The sequence below is a fragment of the Tarenaya hassleriana genome, unplaced genomic scaffold (assembly GCF_000463585.1).
Source record: "Tarenaya hassleriana unplaced genomic scaffold, ASM46358v1 Cleome19, whole genome shotgun sequence".
NCBI classification, from domain to species: domain Eukaryota; kingdom Viridiplantae; phylum Streptophyta; class Magnoliopsida; order Brassicales; family Cleomaceae; genus Tarenaya; species Tarenaya hassleriana.
The window spans coordinates 703,198-719,887 of record NW_010965304.1 but is presented as its reverse complement, the minus strand read 5'-3'; the positions used below and the strand labels follow the sequence as shown (position 1 = coordinate 719,887).

Below are 16,690 nucleotides of genomic sequence, written 5' to 3'. Positions count from 1 at the left end.
TATATATATATATATATATTCACGTTTCTGATATGTAAAAGATCACATTTTATTTTCGTGTGGGATTGTAATATGTACGTAGAGGAGAAAGAAGGTAAATGGACAGCAGAAGAAGGAAGAACTAGAAAGAGAGGTATGGGAATCCATTAAATGGCTTTTTCAATTTCTCTCTCTCTCTCTCTAAATATGCATCTGTTTTTATGTACTTTTGCTACATAACATGCAGCTTTATTTTTTAAATTTATTATAAGATTTTTATTATTATTATTATAATAGAAACATCAAGGAATGGAGCTATAAATGTATATGTACCATATATATACACATCATTATAGGTGATTGATCGACCTTACATACATGCTTTGATTAGGCCAACTTTCTTAATCTAATCAATCTTTCTATATTACCAAATGACCATATATGATTATATATAGATTGTCTTGAAATTTCGATTTCAGAATAATTTAAGAAATAGTACGATGATTAAGGTGATGATGCTGCGAGAGATGCTGGATCAAGAAGAAAAGGCACGTGAGATATTGGAGCGTGTCCAAAATGATCAACACCGTGGCTCTGCAATTAGCATCCCCAATTCTCTCCCTCCCAAGGTACATTTATTACTACGTGTGTACGTATAAATATACACACATATGTATATATGCGTGTGTACGTATAGATACATACGTATACTACGCAGTTCCACAGTTTCTTGATCCGACAAAGTTAGCAAAATTTATTTTCCTAGTTTGGGATTTGAGTAAACAAGCAGAAAAAGTAGGATGACGTACGATAGATAATCGTGTATTTGAAATACAATAATGGCAAAATAAAATAAAAATAAATTCATAGTGATGCGCAGGTAACGTTGCTTTTAAACTAAGGTTCATACCATTTTTATATGTATGCTTGCTTTTTGGATCAAGCAAAAGTTAATATAAACTCATGTCTATGTAAATCTTAGTATCCCCGAAACAATATATATACGGACAAAATCATTATATATATATGAACAAATTGTGAAATATGTGTGTACACATATATATACATATATATATATATATATATATACAATGTGACCATGCAAGTTTTACTTAAGAAATAGAAACGATACAAAATTGCTACATATATTTGTTGATATAGAAACATATATATGCATATGTATTCTTCGTGGCATATACATGTGTGTGTAGATGAAGGACCTATTAGCAGAACTAGCAATGGTAGAAGGCGAAATCTCAAGATTAGAGATTCAGATAAGCCATCTTCAGATCAATCTAAAACAAGAGCAGGAGGAAACAACAAGGCAAGCCGCCTGTGCAAGATCATGGCGAAACATGAACAACAACTACAACATAAACCCTAAATCTATACCTCCATCAATGCCATCATCGAATTACCCTAATTTTCCTCCTCCAAGTCCTATGGTGAACAAAGGTGCTAACAACACGAAGAACAACAGAACTACTACGGATCACAGTCATGGCGAGAAGACGGCGCCGTTCGAGACAAAGGCTTTGCATTTCATCAACAAAGCCATCAAGGGTCACGACTATGTGATCGGTACCTTCGACCCGAGCGAGAAAGTTGGAGGATTTGACAAGGAAAGTAACAGATCGATCCAACAGGAAAGTGTCAATCTCAAGAAAAGCAGGATGATGAAATCGCCTTCACCTCTTCGCGAGCCTAGGTACTCTTCCCCTAAGGTGAGATTTCTCCTTTAATATCTTTAGTTTTTAGGATTAAAACCCGAGTTTCGATATGCTTCTTTCGATCTTTCTTCGTTGAAAGATGCATGATTTCTTGCAGCCTAAGGATCGGATAGCTCTGGACACGTCTCTTGACATCCCGCCGAAATCTCTATCAAGCACAATCCTAACAGAAGACGGTCAAAACATTCAGAATTGGCATCCCAATAAGCTGGCGGAGAGCATCATGAAATGTCTGAACTTCATTTTCGTTCGTCTCCTTCGCACCACACGAGCCATGGAGCTTGAGAAATCGGGACCCATCTCAAGAGCCACACCTTTCTCTCTGAGCTCGAGAAGCTTCCGGGTAGACCAAACGACCACAAACTTGTCTAAATCCATGAATCTTGGGGTTCACAAGGAATCTAGACAGCAAGATCCTTATGGAATCTTTGATGCTGAAGCATCTTTGCCTAGAGACGTCGGTCCTTACAAGAATCTTGTGATCTTCACTTCAAGTTCTATGGATCCCAAGTGCATTTCGAGCTCGAGTTCCGTTTCTCTGATAAAGAAATTGAGGTAAGTTGCGAGACAAATCGATTTCGAAATCAATATCTTTCCGAGTTCAACTCGTTTAGATCTTGTTTTCATCAATCAATAACTTTTTTTTTTTTTCAAAATGCAGGGTGTTGATGAACAATCTCGAGACAGTGGATCTGAGGGTGTTGAATCACCAACAGAAGTTGGCATTTTGGATCAACATGTACAATGCTTGTGTCATGCATGTATATATACACTCATCCAATATAACTCTCAAGAAATTTATAAAAAAAATATATATTTTTTTTCATAAATTTATATTTATCTTCTTCATTTAATTAAGCTAGTGGATTCATCTTTCTGTGCCTAGGGTTTTCTACAACGCGGAGTTCCAAAGACTGCTGAGAAAATGTTCGGTCTCATTGAACAGGTATTATCGTTTTTGTTTTTTTTTTTTAATTATTTTTCTAATTTCCAATAATAAATGTTAAAGTTTATTCATAGGCTACGATTAACGTTGGAGGCAAGATCATTAGTGCCAATGCTATAGAGCGTTACATTCTAAGGAAACCAGTGTCTTCGAACATGACCCAGGTCATTATTATTCAGTACTCATTGATTCGTTATATATATATATATATATATATATGTGTGTTTATGTATGGATATTCAACCGTATATATACGCGTATCATTTAATTAGAAGTTTATTACTAATGTGTTGTACAGCCTTACGACAAGAACGAGGAACATAAGGAGATGATAATTCACAAACTATACGGCGTAGATCCAACGGATCCTAACATCACTTTCGCTCTCTCTTGTGGAACTCGATCCTCTCCCGCGGTTAGTCATCTACTTCTTCATGTGCTCATATATGCATGTATGCACGTACGTATGCATGTATGCATGCATGTACGTGTACGTACGTATGTATGCATGTATGTATGTGTGTACATATTCCTTATATTCTTGGTCTGACCATATGATAAACTAGGGGTGGCCATAATATCCGAAAAAACCGAACCGATCCGTTATTCGATTCGTATCCGAACCAAAAATTCGGATATCCGGAATTCACGGATCGGATACGGATATTGGTTTTAAAGTATTTGTCGGATACGGATCGGATACGGATATCAAAATAGAATTATCCGATATATCCGATCCGATCGGGATTTTTTTAATGTATTAATAATATATGGATAATTTAATAATTAACTTATATATGGGGGATAACTTTGTAAAAAATTAAAATATATTAGGGTTTATTTTGTTTCTTCGTTCTTTTCCTCTTCTCTTTGTCCGCCTCCCTCCTTCTCTCTCTGCCCACACCATTTTTATTCGCTCCAAACTCATCACCATTTCTACAGGTTCCAAGCTCACAACCACCACCCTCCTCTCCAAGCTCAACACCGTTTTTTATTGGGTCCAAGCTCATCACCATTTTTGTTGGTTTCAGACACTTTCTGGTTATTACCAACTTGGTATCTTGGTTTTCGTTGGCGATTATCTTTAGATTCATTCTTTTTTTCACTTGTACATGAAAAATTTAATTTCGTTTTCGAGTTTTTACTTAAATTTGAATATAGTTTGTATTTGATAGATTATATATATTATTTGTTTTTATTTTTCTGTAATTTTATTTATCATTTTTGTTATTTTAACATTACATACGGATATTTGCAAATATCCGTAGTTTTTGCGGATATTTGAAATTGCGAATATTCGAAACTACGGATCGGATACGAATAATAAAATTTGATATTTGTACGGATCGGATACGGATACGGATATCTAAAAAATCCCGGATATCCGATCCGTGCCCACCCCTATGATAAACCAGAATATAATTAGGTTTTTTTGGTTTACGAAACTCACACTATATATGTTAATTTACGATATTTTTGATTCGTTGTAATTTGATAAAGATTAATAAAACTTTATATAATATAACATTAAAAAAATGTTGGGAATATGTAAAATAATGAAGGTGAGGATATACACAGCAGAAGGGGTGGTAACGGAGTTGGAGAAATCAAAGCTGGAGTATCTCCAAGCATCGGTGGTGGTGACGGAGGCTAAGCGGATTGGGTTGCCGGAGCTTCTCCTCCGCCACGCCGGAGATTTCTCCGGCAGCCAATCGCTCGTGGAATGGGTTTGCAACCAGTTGCCGACGTCAGGTTCCTTGAGGAAATCGATGGTTGACTGCTTCAGAACCCATCATCATCATCATCATCATCATCATCATCATCTTCATGATAATAACGCCAAACCATCGTCATCATCATCATCTCATATTGTTGAGAAGATCCCATATGATTACGAATTTCAGTATCTCTTAGCTATTTAGTAGGAGAAATATTAATTTCCGCTCCTTGTGAAGATATAAATATATAATGTGTTTCCTTTTCCATTTTCTAGGGGAAAACGATTGTAGTTTTTTTTTTATGATTTTTGGTTGATGATTATGCACATGTATATGTAAAGTGATCATGACGATCTCGTGAATAAGGAAATGTATATTGTCTCTACTAGGGCTGGGCACAAATACCCGAAAATCGGGTATCCGTCGGATACTCGTCTCACGGATACCCGATTTTAGGGTACTCGTAATTTTCAAATCCGAATCCAAATCCTTATTTTTCAATACCCGTGAATCCGGATCCAAATCCGGATAATAGAATTTTTAAAACCGGATATCCGCGGGTACCCGCGTATTATGATTATAAATAATTATATCTTATATTTATATAACATTTTTATAAAATACAATTATTTTAGATGAAATAATTTCATATTTTTTTAATATTAATTCAAAAAAATTAAATTTATTATTATTTGTCTCTTATTATCTCTTTTGTCTTATATATTTTATCATAATTCATCAATTTTTATAAATATATCTTCATGTTTTAAAAATTTTATATATGAATATTGTTGTTTTTCTTAAATAAATCCGGATCCGGATATCCGCGAGTACCCGACTATTATTCCGGATACCCGTACCCCGGATACTCGTAAATACCAAATCCCGGATACAAATCTCATAGTTAAATACCCGAGCCTCCCGGATCCGAATCCAAATCTCTCGATTTTCCCGGGTATCCGACCCGTGCCCACCCCTAGTGTCACTGAAATTATTGGTGACTCTCCCCTATTTTGTCGTGATCCACACAATGAAAGCTCTCGTCTAATTCAATATCGACCGTCAGATGCTTTTACATAATCCAATCTCATCCGTCCATCTCTATTAGGCTAAATATTAAAATATTCAGCCTAACAGAAAAGGGGAAATTTCACTTCCACTTGAATATATTACTAACAAAAAATTCCTTTCTACAATTGTTGTTTATGATGTCGAAATAATTCACTAGTATTGTTAGAGATAAACCGTATTAATATTCAATTTGTAATCCGAATCTAATAAGATAAAACATATTTTCCGGTTTTTAAATCATTTCAAGAAACTCAAAAGGTAAAGTTATAATAATAAGATAAAAGTATAGGTTTCCGAAAAAAAAAACATTAATAAGAGATCTTGGATTTCATCAATTTTACAAGAAGAAAAATGCTGCGCCGAATGATATTCCCGTGCAAATGAATATTTTTTAAAAAAAAAGGATACATAATGATATATTAATTATATAATATAAAAGAAATCGTACGTCACCGAGACATAGTACGTATATAAAATACGAGTATATATAATATTTCAGGGAAACATCATATTTATAAACAGAAGATTACATTACAGTAATCCAAACATAAACAAGACAAAAAAAAGATTTCACATACTTAATCAAACATAAAAGGGTTTTCCATAATGCATGCATAGTAATTTTTTTAAAACTAATTTCACATACATATATATACTCTCTTTTCATTTTTTTCCCTCATTATTTAGCATTACTTTTTATTATTATCATCATCATTATTGTAATTTATCCACCACCATTCGAGCCACTACCACCATTGTTATCACCTCCGCCTCCATAGTTGTTAAAGTCTTGCCTTGGTATGTAATGGTGGTTGTCTACACTACTCCTCGGATACCCGAATTTCGCGGCGGAATCTTCATCGTTTTCGTTCAGCCCTCGGAAATTTTTCTCATCCCCTTGACGATGGATATTTTCCCGGGAGAATGTTTTCCTGGCAGCCAAACAGGAGCTGAGCATGATGATCACCATCATAACCACAGTCACCACCATGATATTCTTCTGTTTCACGTCCATCTCTGATTTACTTAGCTGCTGTACACCCACACACACACATAGTTTGAGAGTAAATCCTATATATATGCATGATCCCGAAACATCTTCGGATTTTTGTTTGTAGATACATATATATACACATACATACACATATACATATGTTGAATAAGGTATTGAAATAGAAAACTTACCTCCACTATACTAAGAGACTTGCGACGGGTTTCGTACCCTAAAGAGGAAGAAGAGAGATGGTCCTTGTGTATCTTTTATGTATGCATGAGAAGTTAGCTAGGGTTTATATATATATATATATATATATATATAAAATGTGTGTGTGTGGATTTTCTTTCCTTTTTTTTTTTTGCATTTTGACTATTTGAGATATATATTTAAATTGTATGATTTACGTGATGTGACGTTCCATTAGATGAGGCAAGAAGTAGTGGGAGGGGCCTCATATGGAGAATTTTGAAGTTTTTATAATTAAATATGTATGAAAAATGATGAAATTGGTGTCTATTATTCGCACTACAAATAGGGAAAATCCACATTAGCCGTGCATCAATTGGTTGATTCAAAAGTATTAATGAAACGGAAGAGATTTGTCTTGCCTTTTTTGTGCAACACACACACGCATATATATATATATATATGTATTTGTGTGTATATATATGTGTGTGTGTGTGTTTGTTTATTCTATAAGAGCCATTTGCCAACTTGTTTTCGTAAAAGGATTCTAAATGCTTGTATCATTGGAAAATGGAAAGAGTATTATTACAAAATCTTATTTATTTTCAATCCAATGGATTAATTTTATCGGCTACATTCAAAACATATAGTTTCGGGGATTACTAATTTCAATATATACTAAATTTTCCGTAATACAAGTCTTTTAAATCTAATAAATAGTCAAATAAAATATTGAGATATAATATTAAAAAATGGGAATCAATAGGGAAAAAATCGTTATATTTTGAAATATAAAAGGAATCTTATGGCATAGGTGGATTAATGTGATTGTTATCATTTCGTTTGGTCGATACCCTTTTTCTTAACTCTCGTAGTGCTTTTAACTATTTACTTTTTACAGTACTAACAATTAATATTCTCAATTAAAATAACAAAGTTTCTTAATTATCACAGAAACTAAAATAATTAATTTTGATCGTGATAAAAAACTCTGATCGAATGTAAAATATTATTCGAATAATAACGATGTAAATGATAATAAACCATAAGAAAAAATCATTATAATTCGTCAAAACATATATATATATATATATATATATATACATATAGTGATGAATGATCCAACATAAGATTATGCTCTGTGATTGGATTTTGATGACGCAAATGTAAAAGATAAAAATATGTATTTTTCATCGAGAACTTTCTTCCACCACTGATGGATTGAATTGAACCTTTTAGTAATTCGTAAGTGTAACGAAATAAATAATCAAATTAAGTGGAGAATTATATATTTATCTTTTCAATTATTAAATATTAATATGTGTGTGTGTATGGACTTTGCTATCATGAATGATAATAATGCTCTTGCCACCTTTGAAAAATAATTACAATAAAAAACTAAAAAAAAATCTGAATCGATCACATTAATTAGTTACTGTCGATGTTTGGACCGGAGGTCATATGTAAACAGTATAACTAAAATCATTAATTAATGTAATTTACGTGCGTATGGAGGTGTGGTTTTGATCCAAAACTCTCACGATTTCACGCTTTTATAAAATTTATCAAAATTAAGTTGGTCGTATTTGTTAGCATGCTCATGTAAAATGATTCATACATTATACATGTGTGTGTGTATATATATATATATCAACATATGTGTTTTTATGGTACAATTGGGCTCTACGTTGCAATATAATTGAAGATCCAAAGCCCATTTAGCTATTAAAATTGGGCATTCGCGAAATCCAGATTTTTGCTAAATGGGCTCATATTGGCCCATTAAACGCTGTAGCCCTAATTGTTTCAAATATTGACAAAATAACATAAATTAACTCAAATTGTTGTATGATTCTTTAACTAATTTTAATATTTGAAAACAAATACAATTAAGTTCGTGTTAATTTTTAATCAATTAAAATTTAAATTTGGATTATTTTTTTTTTTATTTTCTGCTTAAACAATAACAAAAACCAACTCTAGTATCTATATATTGATAAATATTTGATGAAAGATTATAAGATATAGTGAGGCGAAAATTTTAAATTATTTAATATAAATACTTAAATTATATAAACAAAATCAAATCTTATACAAAAGTAGAGTTTGTTTTTGGGAGTTTTCCCTTTTTATATTTTATATATTTTTCATTTTTATTTATGTTTTTCAAATCCTCCACTCAAACACAAAGGATAAAACACAAGGCCAATAAATACAACATTGATCAAGACAAAATAAAATACGTATACGTATTTACAGCAAATTAAAAAAAATATATTAGAGTCTTTTGAGGCCAGGTCAGGTGGTAAGGGAGCAGGGTGCATCATCCTGAGGTGGAGGGTTCGAATCCTCTCATCGCTCTTCCTTGCCTTTGACCTGCAGGCGCCTAAGCCCAACTAGCCCGAGCGTTAGGCGCGTCTGGTGGCCAGATCCGGCGAACTGAGATTCATGGGGACTGTTAGACGCAGGTGGTGGCCAATTCGTCTCTGTTTGTAAAGGTAGGTAGTTAAAGGGGTTCCCATAGTTACAATATATATATATATATATATATATATATATATTAGAAGGCTAGGAATAAAATGAGATGGAGAAGGTCGTTTTTTCTTGCCCAATCTAAATGGATTTTAGCTTGCTTGCGTTGACCAACAATCTATCTTTGAATTCAAACTCTGGTTACATAAATTTTCTGATTAAATTTTAAAATATACGCCGCCCTTCCATTATTCTTTTATGCTCGTGCATGAGTTATGGTTTATTTTGAAATGTATATGATAAGAATTTCTGAATAGCTTTTTATTATTATTATATGGCGTGTGTGTGTATACTACAAATATATGATAATACTATGCATATTACATAACGTGACAAAAATTGTGAAATAATTCATTGGCTTTATTGATAATATAAAGGTTGTATATATAGAATTCGAGCACAAATACTAAACCTAGTCCAATAATCAAAATAAGTTGCTAATAAAAACTTGTGTATATCTATCATAATATATATATATATATATATATATATATATACACGGAGACTAAACCTAATCCAATAAATACTTGTGTATATATATGATATATCCTAATATATATATACAGAGATTGGGTGCATGGATGGCCGTACACGTATTCCAACTATATAGTATTATGAAGCGAATTGTTAGACGGAGAATATTTCGAAGATGAAAAAAATCAGGCAGCAGCCACACCATGACTCTTCACCGCCAAAAGATTGGAAACTTTCAATTTTTGACATTTATCTAACCAATCTATGAAAAATTCAATAAAATCTTATGTTACGAAAAATTCATTCGATTTGTAAATCAATATCTGTATTTTTTTTAAAAACAGATTGAATATAAATAAAATCATATCTAAAACATAATTGGATAGGTTTTAAAATCAAATTAATCAAATATACAAAAATAAAAAATAAATTTAATATTTTAATCAAAACAGGATACAAATGAAATAGAAATCAAAATAAAACTTGATAAAACTATGAAATACTTATATTTTTTCAAAAAAAACTTTAATAAAATAACAAAATCTAACCAAAACCAAGATATGGGTAATGTAACTAAGTGTGGACATTTACTAGTTGTAGTTGTACTTGTAAACTTCTTTTTGTTCTAATTCATTTTATTCACTTGTTAAAAAATATTTCTTACAAATACACAATATATATATATATATACATGGAATTAAGTTGTAAAATTTAATAGAGGAGAGGTAGGTCACAAGAAATAGTGGATCCAAATAAATGAGACGATTTTTTTTTTTTGCACTTTATGCCGTCTGACTTTTTTTGGTTGGCTTCACTGTTTTATTTTATTTTAGTTTTTTATAAAATTTCTCTGTCATACCATTGGCTGTCTACAGCAAAGCATTGGGTTCAAATAAATAAATAATTTATTCATATGTATATACAATAGCATCTTATGCCCTTTTTTTTTATATGTCAAAGTCAAAATATAACATGTATAAATTGTACATATGTATATACAGAACCATATTAGAAGGTGTGTGCCTTTTGCATACGGTTTTAAACAATAATTATAATAAATTTCAATTTACTTTTCAAAATTGATTATAACTAATTTTAAAGTACTCATTTCTTGTATATTACTTCCAACCTAGAATTTGTTATTTTATTATGGATTTTTCATCTAAAACTTTCAGTAAAAATTAAAAATAAATTAAAAATCCATCACAATATGTAAAAATTCGTTTTTTAAAAATAATCTCGTGTAACCCAAATAGTAATCAAACTTTTTTAATAGATAAATATTATTATTTCTTAATATATTGAATATTTTATATATATATATATTTTTAATATATAGAAAATTATCAAGTGTTAACGGTAAATTTTTTCATTAATTTGCTGATACGTGATAAAATTAAATATAGAAATTTATAGAATTTAAAATTTATTTTTAAATATATTTATACAAACTCTAAAATTTTTCGAATGAAATTTTATACAAATTGCGCATATCTCTAATATACTTATATATAATTGATCTAAACTTTAAAAAAAATCGATTTATAAATATTGTTATAGGTTTTTTTGGGATTTTTGTATTGCTTTAGTTATGTATATTATTATATATTTTTCACTGTACTGCAGGATCTTTTTTATGGAAATTTTTTTTGTATAGCTTATTAGCTTTGTTGATTTCTATGTATTGTTTTTTTTTTATAATAATAAGTGACACCCTGTAATAGACTATAATTTCTTCAACATAACAAATAGCGGTTTTTATTTATATTTTATAATGCTTTTGCAGCATTGAAGGTTTTCCCTTTATGTTTTGTCCCCTCTTTTTGCCTATCCTTTAATTCATTTCATTGCCCTTTCCATTTTTCAATGTTACACCAATTTATTTGCCCATTAATTTATTAAATGGCATAAAACATATACACACACACACACACATCTATCGTTTATCTATTTTTTTTTATCATATTATATATGTAAAATTGATGTTAATATTTATAAATTTAATATAATTTATTTGAGAATTTATAAATGATTGTTGGGATTTGAAATTACGTTCTCATGTTACTCCATTTGAGAGTTATGGCTACAGATATTATTTAGGTGGGAAGTTGGTGAACCATCGTATTAAAATGTTAGTTGAATTTGGGTCCGTATTGCTTGTGATGAATAGAATGATAAATTTAAGTGAAAAATGTATAAATATTATATAGATACATAAATTCGTTAAAATGTTATAAAAATAGATAAATCTGTATATATCTGTATATATACACACACACACACAATACATGCTTCTATATTTTTTGTTTATGTGATAATTTTGTTTTGACACGCTAATTCTTTAGAACTTATCGTTATGTCACAAATACAAATTTTCGGCGCAACATCCGTAACCAAAAATATTATGAGGTTAACACGGAAAATTTTGCTAATTGATGCATTTTGCTATTAAGTTACAAATTGATATATAGTTTTTTATAATAATTTAATTTTTCAATTTTTCCCAAATCAACATTTGTTTTGCAATTTTGGTGATGAGTACTATTATTTTTGTCAATGTACATACATAATTTTTTATTTCTTGATTTTATCTATATATAATAACTAGGGATGAAATTAGGTGGAGTGGATTAGATCCGTAAGTATTAAATAAGGGAAATTAGCTTACTAATAATTAATCACCGATTGAATAAACTTCATTATCATAGCGTTGATTTATAACCACCACAATGTTATAGAATAATTGAAAAATTGAATACAACAATTTTTAGAAACAAAATTAAAACTCATTATAAAATAATTTCGAAATGTCAATAACATCTAAAAAAAATTGAAGTAGGAGCTTAACCTAAACTCTATACGAAATATCGGTCGTATGCTAAATACATTTAAACTTTAACGTAAACATCAAAGATAATTATACTTAAGACCCATTATATTAAATTATAATGACGCATTATTCTTTGGAACACAGGATATAATCAAATCTTAACTGATTTTATTGAGATATATATTCAGATATCATTTTGGAGATTTTAGTCTAATAATAAATCAATAATTATTGGAACAATTAACGAGTAGAAATCTTTTTATTTATAAATATATTACCGGTCTACGAAATATCGTAATCGGATAGATATTTTGTTTTTTTTAATCACGAGGAATTAAAAGTCGCATCTGACCAATTAAAAAAGAGGAAAATCTTAAATCAAAGGTCAATTTCATTTTGGTATAATCCAAAGCTTTAAACAATGGGAGACAAATTGACCATTTTGCCCTTCATCCGAAGGTCAAAACTCCCCCCCACCGTCTCTCTCTCTCCCCTCTCCTCTCGCTCTTCTAAGCATGAACGTTGCGTTCATTCATAGCCCACCTTCTTCGATAATGTCCGGAGACAATAAAGTGCTGAAATTTTTTCTCTGAAAACTTTCCCGGAATCCAAACAATCTTTTAGCTTCTTCTTGTTCTTCTTTTTTCCTCGTTTTCTCGTTTTGTTCTCAGATATGAGAAGCAAATGGCGAAAAGCAAAGTTAGCATTAGGTCTCAATATGTGTCTCTACGTCCCCGAGACGGCCGACGATTCTAATTCTCCTTCCGTAAGATCTTCCAATGGCGCTTCTTCGACGGCGGTTAGGCCCACCACTCCGACACCGTCCTCTTCTGGACTCCGCTTGTCTAGGTCATCCAGTAAATCGCAATCTAAGGTCTGGTTTTTCCTCTTTTTATTTCTTTTTTTTTTGTTTTTCTGATCATGGGTTTGTTGCAATTATCCCTTTTGTTCGTCGTTCTGTTCGTGTTTGGTAGAAAGTTTGGATTTTTATTTCGTGTTCTTCATCTGTCTGCTGATTTCTTGTCTGTTCTGTTTCGTTTCCTGGGCTGATTTCTTGTTATTGCTTTGTTTTCTGTCGAAGTTGGTGGGTTTTTCGAACCTCTCGAGTTTCTGAAACGATAATTTTCATGTTCTAATTTCGGTTTCAAAATGCGGTTGGATCACAGGAGCTTTGAATCTGCAAATCCAAGGACTAATCTTTCTTGGAACTGCCAATTCTATGTATTATATAAAATTTGATTCCGTTTTTAAATCTGTGAAAATAAGCCTCTTTTCAAGGATTCATTGAATCTAAATGCTTCGTAGAAGTAAGGTTTGATTTGGTTGTCACGCACATGGAATGATAGTAATGGTAGTTTCATGGTATAAACTTGGTGGGTTTCCGAGTCATTGTTCTCTTGTAGCCGCTGAATTCATGATTAGCTTTTACAGATTTTATGACTATCCATCCATAGCTCGGAACAGAATTATTTTATTGAAAGTTAAAGGTTTGAACTTTTAAATTAATTGGCTCTCAACGTATGCACACGCAATATTTGAATAGGCACATGGTTTATGCCCATCCCACTTGTGAAGTGATGGAGATCCTCAGACGGCTATACTTGTAAGGTCTTGTCTTTTGGGCCATCATTAATCTTGAATTTAACAGCTGACTTTCTCTTGCTTTTGCTCTTGATTAAGTATCTTAATCACTCTTATCCAAGAAAAACCCACTTGTCCTAATCTGACCATGGTTTTGATTAGGACCCTTTGCTGTTTTTTTATATGGCTGTCTTTTTTTTTTTTTTTTGGCTTATAGTGTCTGATAATGCGGTTTCTGCATATGGTGGAGGCGGGGCAAGTGAAAGTGATTATAATTCCCTCTTGCTTTCTCTGTCTTTCCTCTTGTTCACAGTGGTTTTTTCTTCTTCTCGTTTTCTGGGTTTCTGTAGCTGAAAGCTGTGTTGTTTGTTTTGTGATTTTCAAACTCTCTAAAAACGGAGCCTTTGTGGTGGGCTCATCTCATGTTTTGGTGCAGTCAAGTCAAGGACCAGTCTTTTTTCTTTCTTTCTTTTTCACCCCAACTTTTTCAATTATTGCTGAAAGAAACCCACCTTAGTTCTCTCCATATTTGTTAGACTCTTTCTCTATCTGGATCTTGTTTAGTTTCAGTTTCAAATGCTGACTCTCAGCATTTAGCCTCTTAAGCTCAAGAGAGAGGAGAATTTCTGAAATCATGAGACAGGGGAGAATGGATATTTTCTTCTTCTTTTTTTGTCTAATGCCCATCCTAGTTATCAAATCTAACTGCAATATAATCTTGAACGCCTTTTTTAACTGAGAAATCACATGATTTGCCTGTTATATGGGTTTTTATTCCAATAAAAAAGAAAGGTAAAATCTTTTTGAGAACCCATTAATCTTCTGAGGTGTGTTAGCTCTTTTCTTTGTCTTCTAAACTTTAACTTTGCTTTGATTGCCGATTTTTGTAATCTTTATTGAGTTGAATTTGTCCATAAGCTTTGATTGCCGATTTGGTTGTTCTGTACTTTATCTTTTCAAAGGTGCGTCTTTTTTTTTTCTCTCTCTTTTGTATATTGTTCTTTTCATGCCTTGACCTTGTAGATTCATCGTTTCTTTGGGAAAAATTGCAAAGAAAATGAAAAAAAAAATGGAAAGAACTTAACTTTGGAATCATACTGCATTGCTTGAAGAGCTTCCAGCAAGAACTCAATGTTCCAAAGGGCGATATTTTCAAAGTTATTGCTTTTTTTTCTGTGTTTTGTTTTTTACGTTTTTTTTTTCGGTGAAACCCATTTGTCATTTTCATTTCTGGTATAGAAAGATTCCATCTTTTTTTTCTGCATAAGGACGGAGTTTGTGTCAGTATCTGACACAAGTGACTGTGTCGGGTGTCCTTGGATTCTGACCTTAACTCTCTAGTTACAGTACCATTACCATCTTCTTTAACAGTTCAATTCTTGTTCAAACTTGGACTATCTACCAAAACAGAGCAAAGTCAGTGCTTGGATTTCATGCTTAGAATGCTTATTTCTGGTGAATCTTGAGCTTGTTTTGGCTAATGAGTGAAACCGGATTCTTAGTGAATTGTTTTCGATGGATTTTGCAGAAGACGTGTGCGATATGCTTGATGGCGATGAAGCCGGGCCAAGGCCATGCCATTTTCACGGCGGAATGCTCTCATGCGTTTCATTTCCATTGCATTGCAGCCAATGTTAAACATGGGAACCAGATCTGTCCCGTGTGCCGGGCGAAATGGAAAGAGATCCCTCTTCAGAGCCCTAACCCTATCTCTAAGTCGAACCCGTTGGCTGGTGGTCGGTCCAGAGATGATGCCCGGATGGCGACCCCTCGCAGGGTCCAGCCTCAGTCTTCTACTCGGCTGGACGGATCTAGACCGGACTCTTCACTCTTCCATGGTCCCGAGCCCGCGATTTTCAACGATGACGAAGTTCTTGAACATCATCACAGATCGATTATGGAGCAGCAGCACAGTGTTTCTGGAAGCATGGAGGTAAGAGTTTATCCGGAAATCTCGGAAGTGGCAAAGTCTGTTTCGTGTAAAGATTTCGCCGTTCTGATCAATCTAAAGGCTCCTCCTTCTGCTGCAAAGTCGTCCTCATCGTCTTCTCGTGCTCCAGTTGATCTTGTCACGGTTCTTGATGTGAGCGGAAGCATGGCCGGGACAAAGCTGGCACTGCTGAAACGAGCCATGGGGTTTGTGATCCAAAACCTCGGCCCCTTTGACCGCCTCTCGGTCATAGCCTTCTCCTCTTCAGCACGTCGAATCTTTCCTCTTCGGCTCATGACCGAGACAGGAAAACAAGAAGCCTTGCAGGCAGTTAACTCGTTGGTCTCCAATGGAGGAACCAACATAGCCGAGGGTCTGAAGAAAGGGGCGAGAGCCTTGATCGATCGCAAGTACAGGAACTCAGTTTCCAGCATCATGCTCTTGTCTGATGGTCAGGACACATACGCTGTTACTAGTCCCAATGGTTCTTGCCCTAGAGGGATGGATTACAAAGCTCTCCTCCCCATCGAGATCGGGAACCGAAAAAACAACGGGAACTGGTTCCCGGTTCATGCTTTCGGGTTTGGTGCAGATCACGATGCTTCCAATATGCACTCGATATCAGAAAACTCTGGAGGTACATTTTCCTTCATAGAAACCGAAACCGTCATACAGGACGCGTTTGCTCAGTGCATTGGAGGACTTCTGAGCGTCGT

At 33.0% G+C, this 16,690-nt stretch overlaps 2 protein-coding genes and 1 long non-coding RNA gene across 9 annotated transcripts in view; 2 read left to right on the top strand and 1 right to left on the bottom strand.

Moving 5' to 3' along the window:
• LOC104810866 overlaps positions 1 to 4,756 on the top strand; it is a 5,395-nt gene extending 639 nt beyond the window's left edge. Inside the window, exons 2-10 of one of the 3 annotated variants that reach the window (XM_010537313.2) lie at positions 83 to 133; positions 489 to 608; positions 1,191 to 1,703; positions 1,807 to 2,264; positions 2,371 to 2,470; positions 2,596 to 2,655; positions 2,730 to 2,819; positions 2,954 to 3,070; positions 4,218 to 4,756. In XM_010537313.2, the coding sequence (XP_010535615.1) occupies positions 83 to 133; positions 489 to 608; positions 1,191 to 1,703; positions 1,807 to 2,264; positions 2,371 to 2,470; positions 2,596 to 2,655; positions 2,730 to 2,819; positions 2,954 to 3,070; positions 4,218 to 4,577 (1,869 nt within the window). In that variant the 3' untranslated portion in view covers positions 4,578 to 4,756. Of the gene's footprint in view, positions 1 to 82; positions 134 to 458; positions 609 to 1,190; positions 1,704 to 1,806; positions 2,265 to 2,370; positions 2,471 to 2,595; positions 2,656 to 2,729; positions 2,820 to 2,953; positions 3,071 to 3,597; positions 3,804 to 4,217 lie in introns of those variants that run through there. The other 2 variants (XM_010537312.2, XM_010537314.2) reach the window with 2 other exon arrangements.
• A 1,172-nt stretch (positions 4,757 to 5,928) lies between these two features.
• LOC104810865 lies at positions 5,929 to 6,719 on the bottom strand. Its single transcript, XR_771352.1, has 2 exons — positions 6,630 to 6,719; positions 5,929 to 6,477 (listed from the first exon to the last, which is right to left on the bottom strand). It is a non-coding gene; the product is annotated as an uncharacterized LOC104810865 (long non-coding RNA).
• Positions 6,720 to 12,954: 6,235 nt separating this feature from the next.
• Positions 12,955 to 16,690, top strand: part of LOC104810864 — a 4,838-nt gene continuing 1,102 nt past the window's right edge. Inside the window, exons 1-3 of one of the 5 annotated variants that reach the window (XM_010537310.2) lie at positions 13,299 to 13,337; positions 14,007 to 14,066; positions 15,573 to 16,682. In XM_010537310.2, coding sequence (XP_010535612.1) covers positions 15,594 to 16,682 — 1,089 coding nt within the window. In that variant the 5' untranslated portion in view covers positions 13,299 to 13,337; positions 14,007 to 14,066; positions 15,573 to 15,593. Of the gene's footprint in view, positions 13,338 to 14,006; positions 14,072 to 14,311; positions 15,202 to 15,572; positions 16,683 to 16,690 lie in introns of those variants that run through there. The other 4 variants (XM_019202296.1, XM_010537308.2, XM_019202297.1 and 1 more) reach the window with 4 other exon arrangements.